The following is a 20,233-nucleotide window of genomic DNA, read 5'->3' on the forward strand; positions in this document are numbered from 1 at the left end:
ATATGCAATTTGATTTGAAAACTTTTTTCTTTAAACCCATGATATTAGCGAGAAACAATTAAGGAGATTCAAATGAAAACCTTTTATTTATAAATTAAATATTACGTATCTACTTAGTCTTAAATATTAGACATTGAAACTTTAAAAATTTATTTCTTTATATACTTAAATATTTATTTGGGATTTCAAAAAATTTCCAGAGTCATTTTTAGGGAAATGGATGCTTTAATGTTTTAATCATTGTTTGTAAGGTTAAATTTGCTTACGTTCACCTTGCTATTTCCCACCCCCACTTCTGTACGGACACACAAAAATTGCACTTTGTAGAATCTATAATTATAATCTCAGTTCAGGTAGTCAGCAAATCATTACTAGTTAATGTGGCACATTTCCTGTTAGACTGGGTATAGGATGGTGACAAAAGACCTTTTTGTCCTAATGCACACATAATTTTTATAGGGCATGACCTGTCTCTTGGGACATCACCATTGATGCCTGGTATATATACTATATGCTTGATTAAATATTTGCTGAAAGGATTAATGAAACCAGAATACTTTATTTTCCCCTGACATCTTTTATTCTACTTTATTTATGCCTGATTACTGTGTTGCCCTATTTTTAAAACTGTGTGTTTTAATCTTTAGGTATTTATCTGAACCGTTTTGTCAGTTTTATTTAATTTGAACTACCAGCTGTGGTGAACTGGCTTTTCATGTAATGCCAGTTTTGTTTTTCTCATATAACATCAGCCAACTTACAACTTAAAAGTAAGAGTGAATCCTAAGATGATTCGGCTCTCTTTAGATACTGATAGTGAGACCCAGGACTACTGATTTAATTCCAGCAATTTGTTTATACTAAAAAAAATTTGTATCAGATTCATCCATTAAAAATAGATTATAGAAAATGAGATATCTATTTAAAGCAATGGTAAAGCATTAAAAACTTAGACCCTGCTTGGAGTGTATTTTTTTCTTTGCTATTATTTGTGACTTCTTAATTATGTTTTGTAATTAGTTTTGTAGTATACTTTCATCTGGTGCCCTTCATTTAGATGAAGAAGTCTGTTGAACAACTCCATGCTATCTCTAGGCAGATTACTTAGGGCTCTTTTGATTTTTTGATACTTATATCTTCATGTGGTTTTCTAGTAGAAGTCCTGGTTTTTCCCTCGTTTTCTCTAGGCACTAGTTCTTTGTTTCAGCCACTGAAGATTCAAGGATATTTTTATTTAAGATGCTACCCTGCCAACTCTTATTCCTCAGTCATTTCTCCTACATGATTAGCTGAAGGAAAGCATCACTAAGTTTCTCTCTAATGAAGTTTTAATAAGTTAGTTTAGCTTATGTATTTTATTTTGAATTAGGGCTTTGTTAATCTATACTTTGTTTTCTGTTCTTTTGTCTTATCCTCTGTCTCCACCACAGTTGAGAACTTTTTTTGTGTATTATCTTAGCAGTTTACCTTTTTGCCTTCCACTCCCACCCAAACACTGTTAAATACCTTTGAACACATATGATCCAACAGAATATAATAGCAAATGTTGAACAATCATACTCTGGTTGTTTATCTATGTTTGCTGGTGACATATTTTAAATTCTTTAAGAGCTAAGCAGAATAAACATTACCTGTCACCAACCGTGACAGATGTGTTGATATTTAGCATAGAACTTAAGGTAATATATTACTGTTTTTTTTTTTCATTTATTTTTATTAGTTGGAGGCTAATTACTTTACAATATTGTAGTGGTTTTTGTCATACATTGACTTCAATTAGCCATGGATCTACATGTATTCCCCATCCCAATCCTCCCTCCCACCTCCCTCTCTACCCGCTCCTTCTGGGTCTTCCCAGTGCACCAGGCCCGAGCACTTGTCTCATGCATCCAACCTGGGCTGGTTTTTAAAGGGTTATACTTAAATTGTTACTTTTAAAGTGCTTAAGTTGTTTGACATAATTTAACGTGAATGATTAGGTTCACCAGATGGCTGTTTTATATTAAAAAATTGTCTCATTCCTCTTTCAATAGTCTTCCTAGTCCTTCTTCATGAAACAGCTTTAAATTTGTTTAAGAATCGTGTTAATTGATATTTAAAATTTGTGGTAGAAGGGTAAGAAGTAGGGGATGGATAACATAAGGCAGTTGAAATTAAGTATAGTTTTTTGAAATGGCTGCAAAAGTGGCAAGTTGCAAACATTTAATCTAAGTCCTACTATGATTTATATATTGTATCTTAAAGTAATTCTGGCTGGTGAGACACTTTAAGTAGCTTAAAGTAATTCTGAAAGCCTTAAAAAAAAATAGAGCTTCCAAAAAGCTAAATTTGCAGGGAAACCTGTGATTCAGAAAAGCAGAGCCAGAACAGCTTTTCTTTGCAGGGGTTTATGGGTTTAGAATGGATATCTAGTTTTTTCCTGCTTTAGATTAAAAAAAAATGCATATTTCTGTAGTTTGTTGTACTAGATTCCAAGTGAAACAGATTCTTTTTTCCCTTTGTCGGATTTAGAAGAGTATCTAAAGATAAATAGCTTTGACCTGGGACTGCAAAGTTGAACTCTTTCTCATCCTGATATATATAGATGCTATTGTGTATATCAGTAGGCCAGATATTAAAATGATAGACAGGTCTGCTAACTGTTTACACCTCTTACTTCTCACCAAGTACATACTCAGAATGCAGCTTCTCAAAGATTCCCAGCAACGGTCTCTTACACCCTTTCCTAGTCTTCACTCTCCTCTACGTGAACTGTGTCTGTTTCTTCTGTCAATAGGGTTTTTCCTCTCCAGGAGTCAGTGTCTGACTCCAATTCATATCTACCTGAGGTATGGGTTCATCTGTTTTTATTTTAGTTTTTTAATTTAATTTGTCATGATTTTATTAAATGTATATACATTTTGAATATTGTTTATCCTGTTATTTTACCCACAATTTTGATAACTTCATGATATTTTAAATATGCTTATTGTTTAAAAAATGAACAGAGAAAAAGTAGTAATCACTTAAAAATCTGCTCTTTAAAGGCTACTACCATCATTATCATTTCAATGAGTGAATTTCCAAGGAGCACTTAATCTTTCTCTTTGCCAATGATTTTTGTTGTCGAAACTATGATGTAGTAAGTTTACAAATGTATTAGTATCTACTTCTGTATTTCTTTTGCTCCTGGTTACATATGCTACACTGTTCAAGTGTTAGTTACTCAATCATGTCCAACTCTTTGCAACTCCATGGACTGTAGCCTGCCCGGCTCCTCTTTCCGTGGGGTTTTCTAGCCAAGAATACTGGAGTGGGTTGCCATTTCCTTCTCTGGGTTCATCTGTTTTTTTCCAAGCACTTGCCACAGCAATTTTCTGTGGCAATTTCCTTTTTGTTTTGGAACTTTATTTGACACCCTACCCCAACCTCATATCCATACGCATCTAACCCAGAACAGTCTTCTGTTTCTCCTTACTTTTCAATCTCAGCTGCTTGATGTAAGTTGTTTTCCTTGCCCATCAACATTCTACTACTAAACACCTCCCCTTCATTTCATTATACCCTGTTCCCATGTAGTTCTAGACTAAAGGTGTTCCTATTAAGTCTTTACTACTCCTTCTGGATGATACTAATTTATGTGTATCCAATTATAATACTGGCATATCTCATCTAGCCAATATATCCTAGCTTAAAATTGCCTTGCAGTATTTCCTCAGGAGATGTGGGTTTGATCCCTAGGTTGGAAAGATCTCCTGGAGGCATATGTGCTTGATTGCTCAGTCATGTCGAACTGTTTATGACCCCATGGACTGTAGCCCTCCAGGCTCCTCTGTCCATGGAATTCTCCAGGCAAGAATACTGGAATGGGTAGCCATTCCTTCTCCAGGGTATCTTCCCAACCCAGGGATTGAATCCAGGTCTCCTGCATTGCAGGTGGATTCTTGATCATCTGAGCTATCAGGGAATCTCCTAGTGTATTGAGAAGAGAGACATAAAAGTTAACCCTCAATCCTGGCCCAAGAAAACCACAAGAAAAGATATTTTTCCGTTTATTTTTATTGAGGGATTTTTAGTGGGTGCTTTGAGAGTTTGGGGTAAGTTTTATTTAGTTGACTAAAACTACTTAAATTTTAATTTCTGCCTAGTGGTGGAAAAAAGCAAAATCAAAGACTCTATTGAAGGTAATGGAAATCAGTCATTCCTAGTCTTTTAAAATTAGAATGACTTTAACAAAATAGAATACTTGGACTGAAATATACATTATATGGGAGTAATTCTAACTAGATCACCAAATACATCTTCTGTGTATAAAATTACTTTCCAGTTGAAATGGATCTGTATGATGCTTCGTAAATTTTAATATATCTGTATAAATATGTTTTGTCTGTCTTTTAAATGATAAGTCCCATAAAGTAAACACCATGTCTAATATTCCAGATGCTATATGTCAAGTATTCAAGAAACTTCTTGGTGTTAGAAGATAGTAGTCATTCATTACAAATCTTTATATATGAATAAGACTATAATACATGAATATACAGATTAGAATATTAGTAAAATAATATTTTAAGTATCTTGTCCTTGTGAAGATTATTTAAGCTTATTTCTCATGGCTAAGTCTCTGTTCTTTTTACAGTCTGAATAGAATTGACTGAGTTTATATCACTCAGGTTTACTAGTTTGGTGGCTATAAAAGTTTGAAATTAATTACTAAACTGAATATTAAAAATACTTTTGTTGTCCAAGCCTATTCTCTTGATAGCACATTTTATAACTTTATGATAAATGAGATTGAAATTAAAATGAGATGTAATGTAATCTTTGTTAATCTTATAAGCAGTTATCTTGAGGTATTGATCAGTTTGGTTAGTATTATTTGTTTTTAATAGTTCATCTGAGATATATTGACAGTTCGTTTTTTAATTACAGGGGATTGGCAGCTGGAGAAGATAATGGACAGAGAGGTTATATGTTGACCTATGTCATTGCATACCTTCGAGTAAGTTATCTCATATTTCCCTTGTCAATTTATCTTGCAAACAATACATTTTCTTATTTTAAGTGAATAAAAGTTTATTTTCTTAAATTTTAACCTGTTGTAATTTAACATGGACATGAGTCTATGATTTTTCTACTTTATGAAGTTTTCTTTCATACCTTTGCACTTCTGTGGTGGCTTATGACTCTTTGCAGTTTTGATATTAGAACAGAATTGTACTCCAGGTAAAAAATTTAGTATTATAAGTTACTTATTATATAAGCAATATATTTTATATGCTATAAAATATATTTTCCTAGCCAAGATGGATCCAGGTGTTTTATCTATTTAGTCACTACAAAGAGAAACACTCTATTCTTGACTTTATTTTTAAAGAAAAGTTGATTTGAAGAAGATATCTTTTCTTTTCTCTAGTCCCCTCTGCCCATGACTTCCCTATCTCCCTGCTCCTTTGATCCTAATGATCACTTTTTGGTATTGGTCAATTCGCTATTTATTTAGGCCACTAAAATGTATCCTGCTAGTGTTCTCTGCGTGTACATAGGCAGTTCCTGGATAGAGCTGCATTCATTGGACAAATGTTTGCGTTCCTACCATGTTTCAGGCACTCTACCTGTGCCAAGGGCACAGAGGAAAACAAGACAGAGTTCTGTCCTCCTGGAGGTTGTATCTCGGACTTGGGGCCACTTTCCTGTACTCTTTTGAGGTAGATTGTAAAGAGTCCAGAAGGTTAAATTAGAAACATGAAGTACTAACAATGAACAAGAAATACTACTAATACCATGGACTTCTGCATCTTTTATAATTGCTTGATTTTTGTGTATATGTCTTAACAGGATTTGGGTTTGGAATACTATGTATTAGGAGAATCGTTTGAGACTTCTGTTCCTTGGGACAGGTAAAATGAAACAAAATGCCTGATATTATTAAAATATGCCATATAAGTTGCTGGAGTAATTTATCTTTGTGTGTGAATATGTAAACTTCTAAAATTTTGTAAAGAAGCCTTAAAAGAAGGTAGTCACTTTTATTTAGTGTCTTCATCAGAATGTCATATTTGCAAGCCATTTAAAAAATTTTAGATTTGTCCATGCCCCATAGAAGGATGGTATTACTGAAATTTACATTTTAAAGAATTTTATTGAACACTAAATGTCATGATGTGATTTGACTTAGCTTTGATTTAAATTCTTAAATGGTTAATATGCTTAAATGTTCTCTAGAAAGTCTCCCCAAAATATAACCTTCTATTGTAATATATCATTTAGCTTTTGATATTTGTATGTGTACTATTAAGCAAGATCTTAGCTTGAATTTAAGTGATTTCTGAAAGAAATCCAATTTTAGGAAGCTATGTATAATTTCTGTTTTAAAATTATATACACGTATACATACAAATATTGGTTAGGGAAATATAATAAAAGCTGATTGGGAAATGTGAAATGGTTTTATTAAAAATAGACCTGTGAGTTAACTCATTCAGTAATAGGAAATTCTTGAAATTGTTAGTTCGTTTTTATTCTAAGTATATTTTACTTTTTCTTTATAAAATTTATTATTTTAAATCTGTAATAAAGCATATAAGATACAACAAATCCCACTGAACATACCTGTTAAGTGTTACCTACCTTAACATCTTTGTTTGACCTTAACCTGATTTTTTCTCCTCCCCCAGAAAACTTTTTACTTTTCTACATTGTCTTCATCTACTGTGAGTTTTGACTTCAGTGTATTGATGCTAATACTCCATGCACTGAAAGATAGTAATCAAATTTAGAGTATTAGTCTGTTGTTCATAGCATTCAGTTTTGGATGCTAAATTTCAATAGGGGGAGTAAATCTTATAAATAAAAAGAATCATCACCTCATCCACATCTGACACTTTTGAACAGCAGATATAGTTTGGGAGCTGTTCATAGTTGTCTCAGAGACCACTTTAGTCTTTAATACTTTTCCTTACTGGGGAAAATGGGTTAGTGTAGTATTACTTCTTCAGTATTATGAGTTTCCTTGTCATCAATTCCTGCTAACTGATGATTTCCCTTTTGTCTTTAAACTCTTACAACCGTGAAACTGATCATGCACTTTCTTCATTTTTCTTTATCCTTTCCTTGTATATTCTGACATATTTTTTCAACTCACTGACTGTATCTCTTTTATACAGGGCTACATACTTGATTAGTTTTCATTTAAAACAATGTCTTCAGTTAAAGTTATTAATAAATAAAACTAAGACAAAGCAGCTGTATTCTTGACATAAAATTTACTTGTTACCATTTAGTAACTTGCTTTCTCTTAAACCTTTAGCTAGGTAGAGACCGTATTTAGCAGCAAACCATGGGATTGGAGTCTTCAACCCTCACACATTATTAGATTGCTTGGCCTTTTTGTGCATAAATCTCTTAAGGGATTTTTGGTCTTACTAGTTTTTATGTGTTCCTCTGTGGCCTTAGCACAGTGACTGCACCTGTTAGGTGCTCAGTGTATATTCTGTATAAAGTCTGGTGAATGAACTCTGGTATAGTGTTAGAATGTAGCCTATAAAAATAGCTGCTTAAGAGATCCAAGTTGGAGATTAGAAGACTTTAGAGATACCAGCTTGAGATTTGTGATTAAAACCAAAGGAGCAGATACATTTTCAGGTAAATGAATGAAGGAGAAAAGAAGGCCTGAGAAAGAACGCCAGGGAACCCCAACATTTAAGGGGTACAAACAAAGGATTCATTTAAGTCATCCAAATAAGAGTTAACAAAAGAAATTGAGGAATACAGTCTAGAAGATCTGGAGGAAAACCAGTGCTGTGAGAGGAGCCAAGGGAAGTTTTTTTCAAGGAAGAAATGGTCAGTAGTGTTAAATTAGCTAATAAGGTCAGGTAAGAATTTAAAAGTATACACAGTTATGTTTGCCTCATAAGTAGTGATTGGTCCAAATGGACTGTATTGACCTTTTCGTGCACTTTGTGAGAAGATACTTTTAGAACTTCTTCCATACAAATAATTTCTAAAAAGTATCTCATTCAAGTAGTACATAAATTCCATTTTCTAGAGTCATAATAAAGAACTTGTTACCTTTATAAATTTTTAATGCACATTAACTCCTATAGATATTAAGGTTAAGCAGATTTTATTTATCTGCCTTCAGCTCTCACAAAATAAAACAGAATTTAACTTCAGTGTTTTGTAAAGTCAGAATTTATATAATTTTTACACACTATATTTATAAAATTGACGTGCTAATAAAACACTACAACCTTTTTCATATTTATATTTTAATTATATATTCTTCATTCTTATTGGAAATATAGGTAACTTTTGGTCATCTTTTCTGTTCTAAAGACCAAGGTTTAAAACACAGAATCATCATCAATATGTAGCCACCATATTTATTGGAGGATAAAATGCCTTATGTATACTTTGAGTCTTATTTTCCAGATAAAACAAAATATATGGTTATAAAAATATGTTACAACTCACATTAAAAAATAGATTAATATTGTTAAATATTGCCAGTCTTCCCTCCCCTTTAAGAACTGTGCCTCGCTTTTCTGTTTTCATTGACTTCTAATATTAAATAGTCTGGCATAACTTTACACATAGTTTGTATTCAGTAAGTCTTTGTTGAGCTGGATTTTAGCCTAGTGCTTGAAAATAATCTATTGAACATTTGGTATAATAGTGTGATTAGTAATGAAATTCTTTTTAAATTAAGGAAGACTTCTTAGACATGGGAATAGATTGTGTGTATGTGGGGTGGGGTGGTCGTGCATGCACGTGGATGCACATGGTCAGTCATGTTAGACTCTTTGTGACCCCATGGACTGTAGCCCATCAGGCTCCTGTGTCCATGGAATTTTCCAGGCAAGAATATTGGAGTGGGTTGACTTTCCTCCTCCAGGGGTTCTTCCCAACCCAGGGGTCAAACCTGCGTCTCCTGCATCGGTGGGTGGAATCTTTACCTCTAGCACCAACTGGGATATTCCCATAACCCAAATTGAATTTTCATTAACATTTTCTTTAGAACTTTTTAAAAAGTTTTTAAAATCTTACAGTTAAATTTATTTCAAAATTGAACTTTTCTTAGAGTAGAAAACTTATCTTTAGGAGACCTGAGTATGCTCCTCTGACTTCTGTCTTTCCTGTGACAAAAAGGGGAAGGACTTTGCTCCCTTGAATTTTTGAAAGGAAGGCTCAGTTTGAATGATCATGACTCTTGTTCATTCTTGAAGGAATAAACATAAAACTTTAAGAGAATTTTTGACATGAAATGTGCTGATAAACCAGCAATTATTAGAATTTTTAAAACTTACATGAAAACTTAATATTATATTCCATTCTTGTTTTCTAGGGTTGTAGATCTCTGTAGAAATGTAAAAGAAAGAATAACAAGGGAATGCAAAGAGAAAGGTGTTCAGTTTGCTCCTCTTTCTACATGCAGGTGAGTTTTTTTGTTGTTCTTATACTACTTCTTCTGAAAAAACTTTTTAAAATTAATCGAAAAGTGTAATTTGTGAGCCGAGGAAAAGCTTCAGTCTCTTCCACTTAGCAGGCTTTCCTAAACTCCACTTGCCGTGTTAGTGACTTATTAGGACTGTGCAACTAGGATTTTTACAGTGGTCCTGAGCCCAACAGAAGTAGAACTCCCTTCCACAGCTGAGCCTTCCGCCCTGTCGGGACAGCACGATGGTAGTCAAATGTCTGAACTCCTGGACTTCTTCATTCATTGCAACTATACATTTCATAGGTAGTCAAGAAACTGTAAATTACAAACACATTCAATATAGCTCTTTCTCTAATAGAGAAAAAGCATTTTAACCACTTTGTCGGTTGTTGATTAAAACATTGGGTATGGAATGTAGGGATGAGTGGAGCCAGAAGACCCAAATGAAGATTAACTCATTGCTCTCTAATAGGTCTTTCTGTGATGATGGAAATGTTCTATATCTGTCCTATCCAGTATGGTAGCCACAAGCCACATGTGGCTGTTGAGCTGTTGCAATGTGGCTAGTGTGACTGTGGACCTGAATTTTAAACTTCATTAATTCAAATAATTTAAATTTACAGTGACACATATGGCTAATGTCTTCCACATGGGACAGTTATGATCCATATTGGATCACAGTTAACTAATAATCTTGTCCTCTTAAATAGCAGCAGACCCAAAGGATGTTTTCTTGAGAAGGGGCACTTTGTGTCCAGTCTTTTGATACTAATTTTCTCTGTGAACTCACAGAATAAGAGGCCTACCTGTCTAGTCTGTCAGGCCGCGTATTATAAAACTGAGAACAAATCGGGCCCACTAATCCAAAAGTCATTTATTAGTAGTAAAAGTTAAAGCATTTAAAATAATAGGGTGTATTCTTGTTGAGTTGAGGATTTTTTTATTCTTTTGTTATGCCAAACCTCAGCTTAACAGATATCCTTTCTTCCTTCTTCTATCCTTCTTCCCTGTTCAGCATCTTTTGAGATCTCCCCTTCCATTATGAGACTACCATTGTGATAAACTATTACTTACTGAAAGTGACTGGGAAGTAAAATATTTTGTCTTTAGGACACCTTCTGTAATAACACTTAAATCTAGGTTCTTTAAATGGTACTCATAAGGCCTAAGGATCTTCATTATGTATTGTACTGCAGGGGGATAGAATTGTTATATATATATTCTGAATTGATCATATGTAATTTATTCTGTGGCTGTTTTTTTAAGGATTTTCTGATAAAAGCCTAATGCTTTAGCTTCTATGATTATCTTATAAAACCAAAGTTTAGAATGTGCAAAGTCTAAGTTAATTGAGTGTTTCGCTAAATAGGAGTTTTAAATATAGTTTTAATAGCACATACTTGATTAAACTAACATTTAAGTAGAGTTTAATTTTAGTTGAGTTTGATTTGGGCTGATTAATAAGGGCTAAGGAGATTATTCTGTGTTGAGTGTAAACATTTGAATGTGTGAGATGGACTTTTTAAATCATTTTTTAAAAAGCTATTCTGAAATTAAAATAGTTATAGATTTCATTGAAATCAAAGATTCTAAGGAAAAGAATTCAGCTGTAGTGTGCATTTACTGATTTTACTTCATTTCTGTCTTTTAAAAATTATTTTGTGTATTGGAATTCTAACCCTAAATTTTCTGAACAAATTTTGTGGTAAGAGATTACTAGCCAGTGAGTCTAACATAAGTACAGTACTTCGAAAAGTATATAGCACACTTTTTTTTTTTTTTAGAAATTAAAGAATAATGTAACAACTTTGGCAGCAACACTATCTCTTGTTCAGTTGATTTTGAAAGACATTGGTATTTAAGTGTTTTAAGTGATAGAATTGAGCTGTTAATAGGTTTTAGTTCTAAGTCATTTTCTGAAATGGTCCCAAATTAAGGTTTTTCAAAAAATGTTATTTCTACTTTGTTTGAGATACTGATCAATCAAGCTTTACTATAATTTTAGAAGCCTACCTCTCTATTGAAAACTGAATTGTGTAATATAGATCCTGGGTTTGTGGGAAGGTGGCAGTGTTCTACTAATATTAATTATATTTTCTGTTTATTGATATTGATGATTCTCATGTGAGTGATACATATTTTCTAATTGCTGTAAACTCATTTCATTCTGTATTCTTTAAACGTGGTCATTTGTAGTGATAGTGCCCTTGTGGTTAACATGGTTCTCCAATTTGTCTTACACTTTGTAAATCTGGTACTTGAAATGTAAACATTCAGGGATCTTTTTTATGGGTGTGAATTAACACTAGGAGAAACACACAGCTGGCAAATTGACAGTAGCATTGTTAAACAGTACATTTCTTCTGTTCTCAGGCACCTAACATTTGGCCTAAAAGGCCATTAAAATTTTAGATTAGATTCTATTTGTATTGTGTAGTAAAAAAAGAGTATTTCCTCTATATTTGCTCCTTCTGTTGAATTAAATTCTTTGTGGGAACCTCTGTAAATTGTTTTCAGAGATCTGACTATGATTACCTTAGCTCCCTTTTAACTGCTTCACCTACTTGCATTTTCAAAGCCCAAATATATATCATGTATATGATTTGTTAATCTAACATTCTTGGTATCTTTTGCAAACACACGTACAGTATCCTCACATGTGGGGCCTAGAGCGTAAACCCTTCAGAGACGCTGTCTTAGGGCTTTGTGTCTTTCACTTTGTTTTCAAAGTCATTACTAGCTTATTCATGTGAACTTGGTGAAGATGTTGTATTTTACCCAATCACTTCTGGTATTTGAACATTTTTCTTGTTTCTTAGTTTTAAGTTCTCCTATTTATTTCTCTTAACTTTGAGGAAGTTTAGAAGGCTTGTAAGGGATCACCAAGTTCCATGAGGGCTGTTTTGGAGCTGCCTGTAACTGCAATATACTTTGTAAAAAAAAAAAAATTTCCTTTCTGAGTAAGTGAAATTTTTGTTTATTTCAGGCTAATTGGAGAAATATTTACATCATCTTAAAATTTTAAAACTTTTTGGGATAACAGTCCAGACTCACCAAAAAAGTTATGAAAATAGTACAAATAGTTTGTTGGTATCCTTTATCTAGCAAATCTGTTTTCCTTTTATGGAGTAGGAGGGTTGGTAGAGAATGAGATTATATATTAAGCAAATCATTCAGACAATACTGCCTTTAAGTTTCTAGATATTGAATCTGATTTCACTTAATGCCTTGTGGGGGATTTTTGTCTGTTTGTTTTTTAGGGTGACACAGACTTATGATGCAGGTGCATGTATCTATTTCTACTTTGCCTTTAACTACAGGGGAATCAGTGACCCACTGGCTGTGTTTGAACAAACTGAGGTAATTTTGCCTAAATGAATATAGCTCTTATATTCTTTTATTAATTTAAATAAACTTTACTGTCAACTTGCGGATTTTAGTTTGACTCTCTTTTAATAACTTGTGGTTTACCTTGGTGATAGCCCAGAGAAATGAAAAACATAATTTTTGCACTGGATTGAGTGCTGAATTAGAAGTCTAAAATGTATATTCCCTACACATACTATAATTAATATTCTATAATTAATATTCTGTGGCCTGTGATTCTTTCATTATTACTTATATAATACCTGATTAAATGATAAAGACTATAGGGGTCATTGATAGCACTCTGGCAGCCCACGCAGCTCTAGATGGTGACTGCTCTAAAACTGAACAGTTTTAGAGGTCAGCAACTCTAAAACTCTTGGTCGATGTTGCTGTAATTTCAGTTTATATTTTAATTGATTTTAATTAAAAAATTAAAGTTATATGTCAGGCTTTGAGGTTCATTTGCTAGTAGTTTCTATTACATTTCTTAAATAACCTCAAGCTTCTAATTGTTATCAAGCCCTCTGTTTGATAATCAATATTTCTCATGACAAGAATGCCTGAAGTTGAAGAAACAGACTAGAGTATGGAGGAAGTGGGAGGAGCCTGGGTTTGTTAAAGCCTCAGGTGTCCTCATATTAACTCTGTATCCTGCCTGCCAGAGATAGTACCACAGGATGATTTTCAGTGGCACACTTTTAGATGCAAACCACAGACAGGGTTTGGTTGGCTCCCTCTGAGGCCTCCTTTTTTAAAAACTGAAACAAAACCCAGCTTTTCTGAGGTATAATTGAAATATAGTAAACAGCCTATGAGGTGTACAGTTTCATGGGTTTTGACATATGTAGGCACCTATGAAATCACCCCAATCAAAATAACGAGCATATCTGTCATCCTGAAAAGATTGAGTCCTCTCCTATCCCTTTAGCCTTTTAGTGTCTTCATATTGTCCTCTAGCTACTCAGAGGCCCCTTCCCCACAGTATTAATACTACAGAAGTGAAAGTATTCCTTCTTTCACGAGCCAAACAGTCATTCTCTATAAGTGCTCCTGGTTTCAAATAATTATTGCTTTGCTTAAAATAATTTGTTAGAAGATACAGTCTCTTAGAATAGGGTGAGCATACATATGATTCATTTGAAAAACCCTAAATGCTAAGTGATGAGGGGTCTTATAAGTTGCTTCGCAATGAGATGTCAGTCCTGAAGAGAGGGCCTCCTCTACTGTGGCCTAACTGATGGTTTATACACATCCAAGTAATTCTGAGAGTTACATGGCACTGTAGGGATTTTACCTCATATCTGCTACACATTCATGAGTAATTGAGTGTAATTCCAGTTAATGTAACCCTTTTTTCACCCTGTACTTCAGCCATTCTTTATCTTTCTAAACTTCCTGCTTTATAAGGAGACTAATTAGAGCCTAACATGTTACGAGGATAAAACAAGGACCTGCCCCCACCCTCCTCCACCCCTCCAAACACACACACACATTTAGATATCCAGAAGCCTGACAAGTTATTTGTCCCAAAGCAAGGACTTCCCAGGTGGTACTATTGGTAAAGAATCTGCCTACCAGTGCAGGAGATGCAGGAGGTGTGGGTTCAATCCCTGGGTTGGGAAGATCCCTTGGAGGAGGACATTGTAGCCCACTCCAGTATTCTTGCCTAGAGAATCCCATGGATAGAGTAGCCTGGTGGGCTACAGTCCATGGGGTCTCAAAGAGTCGAAGACAACTGAGCCACTGAGCACACATTGACCTAACAAATGTTCTCCATCAGAGTTTCTTTTATCATTAATCCCTGATAGTTTTGTAAGAAATCTTGAGTCTGTGTACACTGTATGATGTTAGGTGAGTAATTTAACCACCTAAACTTTGTTTTCTTTATCTGTGAAATAGGAATAAAAGTAATTATTCCATCTGGCTTTAGTGAAAATAAATGAATTATTGTAGGTAAATTACTTTTTACTTTTCTTGACATACCATAAGCAGTCAATAAATGTTTGTTGGTATCGTGAGATGTTTACTTCAGAGTAGGACGTGACTCCTTACAAAACTTTTTAAAATTGTTTTTAATCATTTAGTTAAGCTGCTAAATTCATTATTTTCCTTCTGTTTCTTTTCTAGAATCTTAAAGTAACAATTGTAGAATTTGTGACTGTTCACTAGGAAGAAACTTATAAAGCTAGGCTGCATATTTTAGTTGCTTTTTAAAATACAGTTAACCTAATAGAAAAGAAAATTAGACTTCCCGTTTATTATTTAACCCAGAAAGTTTGTGCTTCCTTTGAGAGCTGAGTCTTACTCTTTCAACAAAGTGATCTGTTTGTTGTTTTGTTTCCAAATACAGGCAGCTGCTAGAGAAGAAATCCTCGCTAATGGAGGGAGCCTGTCGCATCACCATGGAGGTATTCTTTTTTGAGGGGTAGAATTTCTGATATTCCTACTGTTTAAAATATTTGGTTTGATAAAATGCTGGAACTATGAGGAATTTGATAGCACTAGAGATCTTATCTTGGAAGTTTTTGTGTCTGTCGCTGAGTTCACCTGTGTTGTGGTAGTAACCAGCTGAAGCTTGATTTGACAAGCCTGTCCGTATAACAAGACCTGGTCTTTCTTCTGAGTTCTTAGGAACTTCATGTTACCCAAGATAGCCCAGCCAACCTGGGAGGTATTTGACCTTGATAGTAAAAGTTCTTAAAGGGGGAAGAAACCTACATGACTGTTTTTCAGCCACTACTGGAATGTAGCTGAAAGTCAGTTGTACCATATATTGAAGAGCTGTTCTACCCACTCAAAATTCAGCAGATTAATCAAGACAGGATATGAAAAAAATCTTTTTTCAAGATTTTAATGCTGTTATAGTGTTCCTCTTTGTTCATTATAGTTACTGGAGAGTTGATCATATCACCAATAAAAATTATGATATGTCTATCTATGTTACTAGCAGTGTTTTTAATATATAAATTGGTGCCTAGAAAAATAGATATGTGTAGTTTTTTTAGAGAAGTGCATGAAGATAAATGACCACTGATTGGAAAAAATTCAACTCCTATTCTGGATTCTCCGTATCCCTCTCTTCCTATTTGATTTTCCATCGTAGCATTTAGCATTATCTAACATTATAGTTAGCTATCTCCTTCTACTGGAAAGTAGGATCCTCAGTAGGGACTTCTGTTTCATTTCTCCCAGCACCAGAATAGTATTGGCCCCAGCCAGCTTTCCATACATGTGTGTAAGAACATTGAAAGAATTTTTGTAGAAAACATAGTGAGCTGTGGAGAATCTGTATTCAGCCAGGCCTGAAGAAGATTGCTAATATGGATGAATGAATTAGAAAAATAGTTCCCAGCATCACTGTATCGATTTACTCTATTATATTCCCCTTACTTTTTCTTACGCTTCATAAATAAATTTCTAACTTAGCTGACTGATAAGCATTACAGGGAATGAATTGCTGTTTCCCTTCTCTTACTATATTTTACCTTTTGATGGAAATGCTAGTGAATGTTAGAATGATGAAAATGAAGACGGGAAGAAACTGGATATTAGAAACCTCTTAAATGGAATTAAAAGCTTTTGATTAATCTAAAGGTCTAAACCTAATTTTGGAAATGTAAACATGAGGTATTTCATAAAGGTGCTTAGATTTTTTTTGTACCTTCCTTTAAAATGTTCAGAAATCTATATACAGTACTTAAATTTTTTTTATATTTTTAGGATGCCACTATATTACTACTTTGCAAGGAAATTACATAGTAATTTTACATAGTATATCATGAAGTAATATGTTCTTAATTCTAAATTGAATAGAGGGAGGAAGCAAAATAATTTAGCTATAATTACTTGCTTAAATAAAAAAATTTTTTTCCTTTCCAGAGCCAACAATTTTGCCTTTTGATAGATGTCAGCAGCCAACAAGTGTACTTTTTCCTTTGAGATAAGAAACTGTAGGATTCTTGTTTGTGATAGTAAATATGAGAGGACATGTAATTCTACAAGAGGGTAAAAATAGCCAAATCTTGTACTGAATAGAAATCGAGGTTTAATTGTTAGATAATCAGGTTAGGTGAACTAATTTCCTTATTTGTGAGAGTATGGTCTCTGTTTACTCAGGTTTTACAGTGCGATAAATTCTACAGAAGTTAGCAGTGACCAAATGACCTGCAACCAATGTTTTTTTTTCTCTCACCAATGACACTTTATGCCTCTGGGATCTATGAGGGTATTCAGGTCCAGCCACTGGTGTCTGTGTATGAAATGCGAATGGCCATCAGTGCTTACTCAGATACCCCCTAGACGCTGAGAGTTTCTTAGTAGGCTTTAACAGAACCTGTGTAAACATACTTAAAATAACATGGGCAAAGGTGTCATTACAGAAAAAGAAAATACACACAAATTTAAAAATAATAAAGAGTTAAGTAGTTCTAGTACAAATTTATTTGAGACAGACTTTATTATTTGTCTAAAGCTATGGTTAACAATCTGTTTTATTATTAGTTTATTGTATTTGTTATTGATTGATTATTGATAATCCATTATTTAGTCAATGAACACAAATAGAAATTAATTTAAAAATAGTTGGAAAGATGTAAACGTTAACTAACCAAAAGATCATGCTCATTCAATTCTTGATTCCAGAGCAAAAAATGTAAATAATAGCTTCTGGGATATTTTTGATACCAGATATGCCTAATGCTTTTTAACATTGTTGTATAATATGTTTTCCACATTATAAATATTACTTGTCCACAAGACGGTAGCATTTCAAAGAGTGGTAGTCCTTCTCTTGAAGGATCTTACAGTTCCATAAAGTAAAATATGATAGCATTTCATACAGTTCCATAAAGTAAAATATGATAGCATTTCAAAAAGCCGCTGATCAAAACTGGTAGGATTATGATATCATCATATTTAAACCAAGATAAGAGTCCCCCTCTTCTTTGAAAAGCCCTTAGGAGTGACTTTAATAAACATGTGAATACTGTAGATGTTAAAACATCAAAGAGGAGGGAGATAAAATAGGGTAAGGAATTAATGTTTATAAAGCATTTGCTAGGTGCTCTGCTTGACAGTCTCCTTTAATCCTGATCAGAATGCTGTGGAAAGATACTGTTCTTTTCTTTCGGATGAAGATAATTAAGTATTAAGGCCCTGAGAGTACAGTAGCTTACACCAAAGTATGAGCAATAGTTGTTAGAATTTGAATTTGAACTCAGGGCCTCCTATGTCAGTGTTCTTGTCCTCTGACTTAAGAACCCAAAATAGTGAAAATAGGTCAAAAGCTAAAAAAAGTTTAAGTTGAACGCCTTTGAAAAGAGGCACATGATTTTAAAAGTATATGAGAAGAAATACTAAACATTACTGTTTCTCTTTTAAAATAAAGTAATAGCTCTGTTTAATTTTGACCCTAAGTTTAGTTGCTTGTTCTGCTTTAGATGTTAAAACAGAAATGAATTAACATTTTAATTTCCTTATCATAAATATTTCATTGTTTTCTAAGTTCTTGCACATAAGTCAGTTTGACTTTCCGGTTGTTTTTGTACTTCCTGATTATAGGTTTCTAACATGTTGTCAGTAGCAAGCAATAAAACAAATGCAGGTCAGATCATGTTACAATAAAGCTCCTTGTATAATTTATGTGCATTTTCAGGTTCTAGGTTTATAAGCCTTTATTTGTTGAAGACGCAAAGGTCAATGAAATAGTTTAATTATAGAAATTACTATCTTGAACTTGAATGTAGCAAGGTTTGGTTGCATATTTATCGAGAGGTTCTGCTTCATTTAAATAAGGAATCTTTTTTTTCTATCACGTTTCTCTCTCTCTCTTTTTTTTCCATACAGTCAGAAAGATGACTGTGTGGAAACAAATGCTAAACCACTTTGATTCCTCCATGGCTTAGAAAAAGAAACTAAGTAAGCCTGAACACAAAATATCTTTCACATGTTCTGATAAAAAGATGCTTTCCCTTTGCTACCTTGCCTTTTTTATACTTTTTAAACATGGGCGTGCTCCAGAGTTCAGCCCAGAGCCAGTTTCTTCCTCCACGTTCCCCTCACTCTCTCAGTGATTACTTCAGTCCCAGGACTGAAAACACTGTCCTTAATGCTGATGACTCCAGTACCAGAAGGCGTCACCAAAACCACCCTCATTAAATTGCTGTTTTTTTCCTTCTGGGACAACTACAGTAGGCTCTCTGCTGGTCTGTCTGCCTCCACGCCTGTTGCTCTACTGTTCTTTCTCTTGCTGTCTGGGTAGTCTTTTTAAAACTCAGGGTTTTCTTCTCATGTTCAACATAAAATCCAATGTCCATATCAGGTTCTTCAAGGGTATACATTATGTGTTTATCTCTGCCTCTTCATCTCTTCCTTTCCCCCTATAGCAGTAGTGGCTTTCTTGCTGTTTCTCAGACCTATCAACCCCCTTCCTCTTCAAAGTTCTTTGCTGTTTGTTCCATCTCTTTCTGATGGTCTTCCTCTTGTGCCCCCTCCCCCAGATATTTGCATGTTCACTTTCCCCATCATTTAGATCTCTGATTAAAATGTCACTTTCTTAGAGGCATCTTCCCTGTTCTCTTGTATAGTTTATGTGTTTCCCATTTGAGTAAGTTCAGTGGTGTTACTGACTATATCTTGTCTGTCACTGTGTTCCCCAATCCCTAGAAAAGTGTCTGACTATTCTACATAGAAGTAGGTAATCGATGAATATGTTATGTGACTAGTTAAGTGTCTAAGCGCTCAAAGAATTTTGGGCAGTTTTGCAGATTCTTAAACATCTTAATTTCTTATTAACATGAATGGCATTAATCTCCTTGCTAATTTAGCTTCAAATGCTTAATAAACAAGCCTTATTTGAATAAAGGGTCATGCTTAATCACGGAAAGGCTCAGTTTATTCCATAACATTATTTCTGAGAAAGTATATTAGTAGAGTCAGTTAGTGGAAAAGTAGGGTAAAATAATATGCATTTCTCTATAACTCCCCAACCAGCCATTTTAGTTTCCTTTCTTAGATGCATTATGTATGTAAGATTCCATTTAAGCTTTGTCTTAAAGCAAATATAAGTTTGAGAGGCTTACAGACAGAGGAGAAAGAACACAGACTTCAGAATCAAATCTATATTTGACTCTTGGCTCTATACTTAGCTAGCTGTATCACCTTAGAGAAATTAATTCTCTGAACTGCAATTTTCTCATCTGCAAAATGGGAATAGTACCTACCTCGGATTATTGTAAGACTTAAGTGTGATAATGTATGTAAACATCAAAAGTGTCTTGCATATATAGTAGGTGCTTAAAAAACAATAAGCCTTTTAAAAACAATAAAGAAGTAGACAGCACCAAGTGAAATTCTGGTTTGTATACTTAAACCTCTACTGTAACCATTGAAAACAGGGTTACAGTATGAAAAAGATCCTTATCAAGGACTAAGATTGAACAGTTATTT

The 20,233-nt window shown here is 33.9% G+C and overlaps 1 protein-coding gene across 1 annotated transcript in view; it reads left to right on the forward strand.

Moving 5' to 3' along the window:
* The window catches only part of AGPS (alkylglycerone phosphate synthase), a 135,541-nt gene that overhangs the window by 100,943 nt on the left and 14,365 nt on the right, over positions 1–20,233 (forward strand). The window contains exons 15-19 of the mRNA XM_065931812.1: positions 4,912–4,981; positions 5,818–5,879; positions 9,326–9,415; positions 12,679–12,778; positions 15,138–15,195. Coding sequence (XP_065787884.1) covers positions 4,912–4,981; positions 5,818–5,879; positions 9,326–9,415; positions 12,679–12,778; positions 15,138–15,195 — 380 coding nt within the window. The remainder of the gene's footprint in view (positions 1–4,911; positions 4,982–5,817; positions 5,880–9,325; positions 9,416–12,678; positions 12,779–15,137; positions 15,196–20,233) is intronic.

This window comes from Muntiacus reevesi, chromosome 3, assembly GCF_963930625.1.
Source record: "Muntiacus reevesi chromosome 3, mMunRee1.1, whole genome shotgun sequence".
NCBI classification, from domain to species: Eukaryota; Metazoa; Chordata; class Mammalia; order Artiodactyla; family Cervidae; genus Muntiacus; species Muntiacus reevesi.